This window comes from Penaeus monodon, unplaced genomic scaffold (genome assembly GCF_015228065.2).
Source record: "Penaeus monodon isolate SGIC_2016 unplaced genomic scaffold, NSTDA_Pmon_1 PmonScaffold_111, whole genome shotgun sequence".
In the NCBI taxonomy this organism is placed as follows: domain Eukaryota; kingdom Metazoa; phylum Arthropoda; class Malacostraca; order Decapoda; family Penaeidae; genus Penaeus; species Penaeus monodon.
In genome coordinates, this window is record NW_023639825.1 from 115223 (window position 1) to 127280 (window position 12058).

Consider the following 12058-nt stretch of genomic DNA (forward strand, 5'->3'; position numbering starts at 1 on the left):
AATTTTAAAGATTCCACTCTAACAGCCAAAAAAGCTTCCCAGCTTTGGAACTAATATGCAGGGAGAACTCCACTCACTCAAGCTAGCTCGAAATGCCGTTTCTAACATATAACTATTTCTCCCTTAATGAGTATGTTCTTAAAGGTTATATAAGGAGTGCTTAATAGGAGAATGACTACCAACATCAATATCATGACAAAGATGTGTTTTGCTTGGGACATCAGGAGAACAAATGGGAGTATTCATGCAAAAGACTGCTCAACTCATCTTGTAGAGGCTCTGATAAATGTTTAATCTTACATGTTAAATCTTTCAAAATTTCAGAGTTACGTAATTTAGAGTGAGGTACACTATCTAGAGAATCAGCATCCCTCCCATTACATACTTCCACAGTTTTTATAATTTCAGTCACCATGATTTCGGCACTTTCACCCTTATTGTCACTCATAGGAAAATCATTACGTTCGAAATAAGGTTTCATCTGATTAATGTGACACAGCCGCATCTTTTTACGTCTCCCTGGGGTTTGTATAACATAATTTAGGTTATTTATCTTTTTCTCTACGACATAAGGACCGTAGTACCGTGCTTTTAGTGACGCCCCAGGTACGGGTAAGAAGACCAGCACTTTATCCCCCGAGGAGAAAGATCGAGGTCTAGTATTCTTATCGTACCACGACTTCATGCGTGTCTGGGCCGCACTTAAATTTGCTCTTGCCAGTTCACAAGCTTTTGTTAGTCTAGATCGAAAATCCATCACATACTTCAAAATGTTTGAGTCTCCCTCACTACTCAACCACTTCTCTCTCAAAAGCTTAAGTGGACCTCTTGCTTCATGGCCGAAGACTAGTTCAAAAGGACTAAATCCCAAAGACTCCTGAACGCTCTCTCTGACTGCAAATAGTAACACAGGTATACCTTCATCCCACTCTTTTTCCGTGTCATGACAGTAAGTTCTGATCATATTCTTAAGAGTTTGGTGAAACCTTTCTACTGCACCTTGGGATTCTGGATGATAGTTAAGTTAAGTTAAGTAAGTTTATTTACCACCCTGGCTATCTGCTCAGGCGTGGGCAATCATGATTACAGTTTTACATATATCTGACATTGTACAGTAGTCTGTAACTACTGTAGTTGTACAAGGTAAAATATAAATATAAATCATACATCATACAAAAATTATTACTTACATATGCTTTTGCCACTGTGTTTGAATAACACTGTTATTTGCATACGGGAGTTATCACATAGTAAATTTAGGGTATAGTACGAGTATATCTTCCAATGTATCAGATGAAATGAAATATTCATATAGTTCTTTATACCTCATGTTAGGTGGTCTGAAAGGCTGTATCACATGACATTCCGAGATATAGTGCTCAAGCGTTCGTTTGTTTTCTTCGTTACACAGTCTACATCTAGATTCATCTGCACTTCTTGCACCGTGCAGTTGCCAGTACATTCTGTAACCTAAACGTATTCTGGCAATAACCACGTCACAATGTCTGGTTTGACTTCGGTGCCACCCATAGGAAGGCTTGCCATCCCTATACTGATCGTAGTGCCTTATGGTACAGCTTTCAGGCCTTTGAGTGTTAATCAGATCTACTAGTTCTTCCTTATGAGAACTTTTCAATATATGTGCAACCCTAGCAAGAGGCATCCCAAGATCTATGTTCACAATATCCTTGCTGCAGGCTTCTTTCGCCAATTTGTCTACGTGGTCGTGCTTGCGTATGCCAACATGAGATGGTATCCATACAAACTGAATGTTGAAATTACGCTCTGTTGCATAGGTTACGTTACGCTTAATGCAACTCACAATTTCTTCATCGCCACCTGCTTTGAAAGAATTTAGCGTCCGAAGAGCACTTTGAGAGTCACAGAAAACTACTCCAGAGCCCCTAGACATAAGAATTCCGTTGCGAGGAGTATACCTGCCAGCTCCGTTTGTGTGTAGTGCTGGCCCAGTTTTGTATTCTCATATTAACTTGATGTTGTAGTAAACCATTTTGTATACAGCGCAAGCACAACCAGCTTTGTATCCAGACTGTACGGATCGTCGGCGTAACACTCATATGCATCATCACCCATAGATTCTGTGTGTTCCGTTACCGTTGCTAGCGCAATTTGTTTCAACACACAGTTATGCACCTGTTTTTTTGTGGTAGACATGTAAGTGCACGATCAATGTTGAATTTTTCCATGGTGGAAGGAGCGACCTTTGGTATTTTACTAATTGGAACATTGAGTTTTATAATGTTCATGGAGATTTTTGGTATCAGAGGGCGCGCGTGTGTGTGATTTGTCCCGTCTCCTTGCGTGATTTTATGTTGCCGTTGTTTTGGAAATCTGAGAGATACGAGGGTTCCCTCAGAGCTTTGACCCCAAATATGGTGGAAATAAATATTATTCTATCAGAAATGGATGGTAAGTTTAATTCTGATCTCATGTTTACTATCCTTGCTGTTCTCGGGGCGCCGAGGATAATCCTCATAGCTTCATTTTGCACTACCTCCAAACTACCTATTTCTGATTCCTTACACTGCAACAAGAGCAGTGCATGGTAGTCTACAACTGACCTTATAAAAGCCAAGTAAAACAGTCTAGCGAGCTTAACATTGATGCCATGTTCTCTTCGACAAGAACTTTCAAAGGTTTTAATCTCTCCCAGAGTCTCTTCTTTAGAGAGAGGACCAGGTCTGCATCATTACATTCACCCCGAGATTATTTATACTTGTGGCATATGTCAAGCTCCTGGTCACCTATGCGTAAAGTGGGTGGGGGTATGATACATGGGTTTAGAGCCATTGTTTTCTCAGCGGAAATGACTAATCCACACTCATGTGCCTTTGCTGTGATTCTGTCGAGAATTATTTGCATCCTCACTTGTGATGATGCTCTGACGCATATGTCAACAGCATAGGGCTGAGAACTCCTCCCTGTGGCGTCCCAAGTTCAAAGACTGTGAAGTGGAACTTCTCACTCCCCTGAACAGGACACTTGCAGATCTGTTCGAGAGATACATTCTAATCCAGTTCAATATCTTACCCCGGATGCCAAAGCTTACTAATTGTTCTAGGATAACTTCTCTGTTTGCAATGTCAAAAGCTGACTTAAGGTCAAGAAAAACAGTGTGCTTCCCTGGATTAGAGTGTGAAAAAGTACTCTGCAAAGCAATGTTGTGTGCTACGTCCCGATAGAAATCCGTACAGTCTGTGAGATAATTTACCTTGTAACCTGTACCTGAGTCTGTTCAAAATTATCCTTTCTAGAACTTTGCATACACATGAGGTTAATGAAATTGGTCGGTATTTATCAGTGGTTTGATTTCGGTATAGGGATGATTAGACTGCGTGTCCAGGAGCCAGGCAGAATACCTTGTGACAAACTTAACCTGTATAGGTGCAAAAGGGGTTACCAGGTACCTGAGCTATAAGGCGGAGGACACTATAGGTAATTCCATCCTCACCTGGTGCGGACGCTTTTCCTTGATCAGTGCATTGTTCAGTTCCCACTCAGTGATCTCAGCAAAGTCTGAGGGGTCAGTATCAGAACATCCAATCTCAATGGCAAATTTGCGTGCAATTTTAGATTGCCTAAGGTGATCCTGAATATTTGTGGGAAGTGAGCTCAATTTGGACGCTCCAGACCATTGACTAAGGAGCATATCTGCTTGTGCAAGAGGACTATGGAACTGCGGGGTGTTAGTTGGTTTGCCTGAAATTCGATTAATTTTTTTTCAGACCTCCGACATTGAGGTGTTATTGTTAATGCTTTGTAGGAACTGTTCAAAGTGTTCATTTCTGAAATGAGTTTTTAATTCCCGTAGGTTTTTGTTAGCCTTAAGAAATTCAATAAGGTTGTCACGGGTATTATCCTGCTTGTAGATATCATAAAGCTCCTGAACTCGCTTTTGTTCCCTTAATAATGTAGGGTCACCGACCCACTTAGGTTGTTTGCAGCGTGTTGTAGTTGTTGTTCTTGAAGGTTTTCTTTGGATAGACCCAAGTGTTGTAGTAATCAGTGACCACTGTTGTCATGTCCATGGAAAATTTATCAACACTTGTTACTGTGTAATCATTGTACCAGTCATAGATACGTGATTTAAAGTGATGCTCAAGGTAAGGGGGGATAGAAATTTTGACCCTATTTGTTTTTGGTGACTGAGTATTATCAACAGCGTATCTCGTTACTATTGCAAAGTGGTCACTGATTAGCTCTGTTGCAAGCATGCTTCTGACGTTTCCATGCACAAGATCCTTCCTATTACATAATCTAGCCTGCCCCCCGCCACGTGAGTTTGCCTGTCTGTATCATATACTGTCATAGATCTGTTGTTCACAAAATGTCGGAACTTCGCCATTTTCATTGCATTGACTATCTCCAAATGTATAATGTCTAGCATTAAAATCTCCCATGCATATTGTGCCGTGATTCTGAAAGTTGGGCAGTGAATCAGTCTGAAACTTTCTACACCTTGCGTATACATTGTACAGAGAGAAAAACCCAGAGGCTGTTCGAATATGTAAATGCTGATACTGCACATTATTGTCATTAGATTTCGCACCAAACTTATGCGGTATGGTGTCACTGACATAAGTCAATAGGCCTGTCATTCCTGTGTTCGTATAGGAGTGGTAGCCTCTAATTCTAGGGGCGGTTTTTATTTAGTGACTGATGTGAAGGGCTCTTGTAAACAGATAACGTCAACATTATTGTTATGAATATAGTAAAGCAAGTCATTAATTCTACGGTTGACACCACGTATATTCCATGAAAGAAAAGTAATTGTTTTCTTGTCCCCCATCACACCCTATGTTTAACTGATTGGTCAAATTTCTGTTTGATGAAACTCTTTAGTCTGCATATTTCTTGTACTGCATTACGTATTTGTGTTGTATCTTCTTTATTTATTTGTTTGCGCGCTTTCCGCGTATTGATACTATACGCATAATCCGTACCTGATAGCATTTTCTGAGTGATGTCCCACAGATCGGCCGTTTCCTTCGCATCTTCGTCAGCGTCATTTTTACGGTCACTGTCGTCACTGTTTTCAGATGGTCCGCCGTGCGTAATAATAATATCAGAGACCTCATTCGTATGTTCAACATCACTAACATCATCAGAACGCACATTTTCCCTGTCTACACGATCACTTTTGTTCTCCATTATCATTTTTTCAATTCAGCAATCTCTTGCCTGATGCTTTTTTTCATTTCAGCAATCTCTTGCCTGATGCTTCTTATTTCCTCGGCCGTATCCATGTCTTTTTGACCAATGGTTTCTCCTGTGGCACTGTTTCCTAGGATGGGGAATCCCCCTGGCAGTTGCGGGAATTCCTGTGGGTTGGTGACGTCACGCGGCCCAGGGTGGGTGTGTGTGGCTGGTCTGGGCATCGCCACTCCGCGGTCGATGGGTACGGTCGGGGCAGGTGGGGGGGGGTGCTCGTGGCGGTTTGTGGGGCAGTTACGGTGCCAGGCCGTCACACCTTCCGCTCTGCACCTGACGCACCTCTTCACGATGGTGGCGGCGTCCTCATTGTCGTTGTCCTTTCCGTCGTTTCTTGCAGGGCAGTCCTTTGCCTGGTGAGCTCCTGCACAGACAGCACACGCTGTGTCCTTCCTGCAATATTTAGCTACGTGGCCATAACCTTGACACTTGTAGCAGACTACAACCTCTGAGCACCACGGTCGAATGGAGCTCGGCTCTATGTATCTTCCAAAGAATTGGTACTTGTTAGGTGGCGGCTGTTCACCGCTCCATACAATGATGAGCCTGTTCAAGGGCTGTCCATCCTTATAGATCCTCCGGGCTTTAAAAAACGCCCGGAAGATGCAGTGCTTCCTCAGCGGCCGCCTCCTTCGGAAACCTGGTAACCAGGTATTCCCCGTATTTTTTCTTTTTAGGCTGAAAGTCATCTTTGTTCTGCAGAGAGATCCCCGCAAAAGTGCCATTGATCATCAGGGCCACATATTGTTGTTGTTCTCGTCGTACATAGACGTAGCGCGAGGATATCCATCTCCCCTGCACCATGTCTAGCGGGCCTTCCTCTTGGAGGGCGGCAGCTGGCTGACCTCCCTCATCCACCTTATTTTATCGACGGAAGTCGTGTCCTCAGGAAAGGCCAGTCTAATGTACCTCTCCCGGGGGGCGATGGGTTCGCGCTTTTGGGTCGTTCCGTTTGCTTTCTTGGTCAGGTTGCTGGTGTTATTCGGCATGGTTTTCACTTTTTCCTTTTGGTCTGAACGAGTTGGAATCCCTCGTTATCAGCATCAGGGTCGGCAGTCGAATCCACATCGTTCACATCCCTATGTTCGGTGGAATCAATCCCTCCCATAGAGTGGAGGGTTGAGGGGGTGGTAGTTGGCACTGGTACTGGGGGGGCATCGAGCACGTCCCCACCCTCATCCATGGTAGGACAGTGAGGGGGTGGTTGTCCCGTCCGCTTCTTGGGTGATTAATTCCCTGCGGTCGGGCGCGGGGAGGGTGCGAGCGCCAGGTCAAGTGCTGTCACACATACATTCACCAGGTCTCGCCAACGGTCGTTGGTACAGCACCCTGTTACCTTAGCATCACACTCAGTATTCGTAATTTTTACTAGGCACTGTTTTTTCTGGAGTCCCTGACCATAATATCCGACACAATTTGGTGTATGTACACACACACACACCACGCACACTCTGAGTATAAGGACAACCCAGTTGAGGGGGTTTATCCCCGTAAAATCGTCCAGAACACAGGAGAAATCCTGATGACGTCCTGCTTTGGTGTTACTAGGCTTACAACTGTGGATGATAGGCACTTGAAATTTGGTGCTCAATCCCTAAGAGTTTCATAGATTGTTGAAAGACCCCGGATAAGAAATTGCTGCCCTGATCTGTCTGAACAAACTTTGGTAACCCAAAAGTAGTGAAAAATTTAGTTAAAGCCTTCACAATTGCAGAAGCACTTATTTTCCTTAATGGAATTGCTTCAGGATAGCGAGTCGTCTGGCACATTATCGTCAAAAGATACGCATTACCAGCCTTGGTCTTCGGGAGAGGACCTACACAGTCTACAATCACTTTGCTGAATGGCTCAGACATCGCAGGTATTGATTTTCTGATTCGGTTTTCCGACCACCTGACACTTATGACATGTCTTACAGTAAAGCACTACATCTTTCCTCATACCCGGCCAGTAAAAATATTTTTGTATCCTATTACAAGTCTTATTAATACCAAGATGCCCTGCCATTGGCGAATCATGAGCTAAACTCAGTATCTGGCTCCTATAAGATCTCGGGATGATAATCTGATGCACCGTGAGCCAATCGTCCCCAGCAGACACGTGCGAAGGTCTCCATTTCCTCATTAGAATGCCATTCTTCTTATAATAACCCGTAGGGACATCCGATATGTCAGTTTCTGTCAGAGCTAACTCAGCAATCTTACGTAGTTCCGCATCCTCCTTTTGCTGATCTATTAAATTCTTCCTCTCTACGGGGCAAGTACTTAGCTCGTCCACAACCACACTGTTACCGGATTCATGGCAAAATAACGACTTCAATTCCTTACTAAAGTCCCCCAGCACATCGTCACATACCTGCGGTCTTTTAATTTGGTTTTCACTCACAGTGGTCACACTACCCCGTCCCTTCTTCAGGTCCTCACGACTCACTTCCGCCACTCTCCTCATCGCTCTGGTAACCGCACATGCCGGGTACATCTCCGTCTCCTCACCTAGCTGCTCACTGCTGCAGTCAAGGTCTGGGGCACTCAGAACAATAGGATTATTTATGTCACAAAATACCTTTTCTTTTGCCAGGTCATTTGCGAGAATAAATGAAACGCCTTCAATAGGAAACTTAGATACCACTCCGACTGTAATATCCATGTCTATATAGTCACATTTTAAATGAATACGGTGAAGCGGAACACTCCTTTGTCCACACTCGATTCCAGCCAATATAGCATTAGCATTCACAGAAGACTCCTTTGAAAGAGGCAGTATACCTTCTAGCATTAAGGACATCAGTGAACCCGTATCTCTAAATATAACCACAGACTTCTCGCTACCTTCTTCACCGACCATGGATACCGTACCCTCTGAACAAAAGGGTCGGAATTCTGCTCTAACTTTCCCTATGCCGCGAACATTCTTACAACGGATTACATCTGTATCCCTAACACTGGTAAGAGCTGTTGGAACATCCTTGGACCTTCTTTCTTTAAGAAACCAACAATTACTTTTACACCTTTTCTCCAACACAGACTTTAAAATTCTATCCTCTCATTCCTCCCGTCTAGACCTCATGATCTCGGAATCTTTGCTGATCCGAAAGATGAAACCGGAGCTTAACAATAACGCTACCGCTACCACCTTGTTCACTAGTTAGCGTTGTCCATTCCCCTGCCTATCACCCATGTTGGTTAGTTTTTCATAGCTTTTTTCCAATGTTTTTCGTTTTTATTTTTTTTTCTCCATTGTATATACTTATTTGTACTATATACCTATACCTGTTTTGTTTTGCTCATTTTTGCTCATTTTTTGTTGTTATTTGATATCTTCTTTTGAATTTAACGAACCTCTGTAACTTATATAGTTCTGTTGTCTAATGCATAGTATTTTTTGGTTCACTATTGCAGCACTGATGATAGAGATAAGACTTATCTCTGAAACGTTTGCGAATAAACATGAAATTATTCACAGCCGTATTAGTCTACCTCTTCGTATTGACTGTTCGACGCCTATGTGGAAAACCCATAACGACTTATATGTATACATATGATGTATATATATATGTATATATATATGTATATATATGTATATATATGTATATATATGTATATATTTATATAAATGTATATGTATATATGTATATATATGCATATATAAATATGTATATATATGTATATATATGTATATATATATATGTATATATATGCATATATATATGTATATATATATATACATATATATCCATACACACACACACACACACACATATATATATACATATATGTGTGTGTGTGTTTGTGTGCGTGTGTGCATGCATATGTGTATATTTATTGTTGCATAAGCTTTAGCCCCTGAACAGTGAAACCCTCTGGCCAAGGGTAGGGTGGTAAAAAATACCCTTTTATTAGGAATACAAAATTATTCGTATGCTTAATGTAGGTGTCAAAACCTTTTAAGTTAAGATATAAGCACGAGCTCAGTTCTTATCTCATTTCATTTGATGATTTCATCAGAAGTTCATTCATGTCACTCCATGATTACATTTACGTATTTCATTGATTCATGTTATATTAAATACCTTATTCGATAGCCATAGACATTGCTGCCTAATTACTTTACATATGTAAGGGAGGAGCAGAAAGTCATATTCATCTCAACCTATATTTATAAACCACGTGTTCAGTAATTAACCATCCCCACATCATCGAAAGTATTCAGCACACTCATCATCATTAACACACCATAATGTGACACATCGATAAACAGAATGAATATACATATATAGCCAATGAAATATATATAGAAAGTGAACCTATAAAGAGACAAATTAATATATAAGTGAACCACAACCGGCTCCTCCCGACCACCGACCAGCGCTCGCCAGCTCGTCCCCTCAGACGTCCAAGTATGTTCTGAGCTCCTTCCTCGTTATTCACCATACAATGAAGAAAGGTTGAACCATGTCCCGTGAACCATGAATGTGAATCTGAACCCGACTAAGTGTACACTATTCGAACACCAGTCGCCTAAAGCTACGTCTTGCAAAGCAAAATCCGTAGTCGGGTGAGGAGACTAGCGCAGGTCGATGCTCAGGAAGCAGACGCGGTTATCGTCTCCAGCATTATCACACCTCCCTCCTTAAAAGAAAAAAAAAGTAATGGAGACTCTTTTTACATTATACACATTAAATACATTGTAGGCAAGTTACTTTAATATTCAGTATATCAGTGCATCAACAAAAAAATAATATGTTAATCTTTACTAAAACAGAGTAAACCAAAATCATACAACAGAAAACGATACATTGACAAAATACTTCACTACACATGGGGAACTATCATCACATGGTAACAACATTGACATTTTCTCACTGACAACATCTGTGAACAAGACAAAATTAGTACAACTCACAGCAAACATCACGAGAGGAAGTGATACGAAGACGATTTACTTAAACATTAAATTTGATTTCTAGATAGAGCATCGGCGATTACATTTTCTTTGCCTTTTATATGGTGGACATCAAGGTTATGTTTCTGTAACTCTAAGCTCCACCTAATGATTCTCTGGTTCTTAGAGCTCATTCTGGATAAGAAAACCAAGGGATTGTGGTCTGTGTAAACTTTAAGGGAATACGAGGCAGAATAGGCATACACTTCAAAATGCCTGAGTGCTAGAATGAGACTCAGAGTTTCTTTTTCCACAGTAAATTTCTTTGAAAAGAAACATACAGGATGATCGATCCCTTTACCATCAGCTTGACACAAAACAGCTCCCGCTCCGATATCGCTTGCATCTACATACAATGTAAATGGTTCATCGAAATAGGGAGAAACGAGAACAGGAGATGAACTAGGACTGCCTTGATCTTTCGGAATGCAGCTTTAAATTTTACTATTTAAATTTTACATTTTTCTTTAGCAAGTCTGTCAGCACAATATCCGAAAAGTTCTTACAGAATCTGCGATAATACCCTGCCATGCTAAGAAACCTCTTCACGTCTCGTTTTGTTTTTGGTACAGGATAATTGTGGATTGACACGATATTCCCATTCAAAGGGCTAACTTGCCCCTGACCTACAATATAGCCTAAGTAACCTTGGCTTGAGCAAAATCACTTTTACGAGGTTTACCGTCAAGTTTGCCGTAGTTAGCCTATCAAACAGCTCCCGCAGCCTGATCTTCCCAACTATTTGTATATATAATGTCATCATCAAGGTAGGCTTTACATCCATTAATACCAGCAATTATATTGTTAATTAACCTCTGCAAAGTTGCAGGAGCTGTTCGAAGACCGAACGGGAGGACGCGATACTGATAAAGCCCATCGTGCGTTACAAAAGAAGAGATGCGTTTCGCACGTTTTGTGAGAGGAATTTGCCAATAACCCTTTAACAGATCAATTTTGGTTACAAATTTTGCATTGACTACCAGATCAATGCAATCGTCTATCCTGGGAATAGGATAACTATCATCTCTAGTTAATGCATTCACACGTCTGAAATCAGTACAAAAACGCATAGATCCATCTGCTTTCGGAACTGATATGCAGGGAAAACTCCACTCACTCATGCTAGGCTCGATAATACCGTTTTCTAACATATAACTTCTTTCTTCCCTTACCTAATTATGTTTTAAAGGGTTGATCCTATAAGAATGTTGCTTAATAGGAGAATGACTACCAACATCAATATCATGATAAAGATGTGTTTTGCTTGGGACATCAGAGTACAAATGGGAGTATTCATGCAGAAGTCTGTTATTATTATCATTGTTATTATTTTTACTAGTAGTATAATTGTAAAAATAATTATTATAAAAGTAATAATTACAGTAATAACGATATTAATTGAAATAATGATATAAATAATTATTATAAAAACGTTAGCATGGTTATTATTATTGTTATTACTATTATTCTTGTAGTTATTATTAGTCTAGTTGTAAAAATATATATTATAACTAAAATAATTGCAATAATAATAATAATTGTAATAATAATGATAATAATTGCAATAAAAATGATAATGATGATGCTAATGATAATAATTGCAATAATGATGATAATAATTACAATAATGAAGATAATGATGATGGTAATGATGATAATGATGATGATAACGATAATAATGACGATAATCATCATAATGATTATAATAACAGAAATTGTGTCCATATATGATAAAAAAGGTAAAAAAAAAAAAAAAAAAAAAAAAAAAAAAAAAAAGTCTAAAAAGCGGCAAAATCTAGCGAAATTTAGCCTTCTGAGAGTATACTCCAAAATGACGTTTTTTCCACATTTATGACGTTTATTATTATTATTTTTATTATTATTA

The 12058-nt window shown here is 40.3% G+C and overlaps 1 protein-coding gene across 1 annotated transcript; it reads right to left on the reverse strand.

Annotated features, from left to right (window-relative positions):
• Nucleotides 1–220: 220 nt before the first annotated feature.
• Nucleotides 221–1004, reverse strand: LOC119568850. The gene has a single exon (XM_037917273.1). The coding sequence runs from the start codon at nt 962–964 to the stop codon at nt 221–223; it is 744 nt and encodes a 247-aa protein (XP_037773201.1). The 5' UTR covers nt 965–1004.
• Between the last annotated feature and the right edge of the window lie 11054 nt (nt 1005–12058).

Coding starts and splice junctions, on each gene's coding strand:
- LOC119568850 (XM_037917273.1), bottom strand. CDS start 964: ATGATCAGAACTTACTGTCATGACACGGAAAAAGAGTGGGATGAAGGT.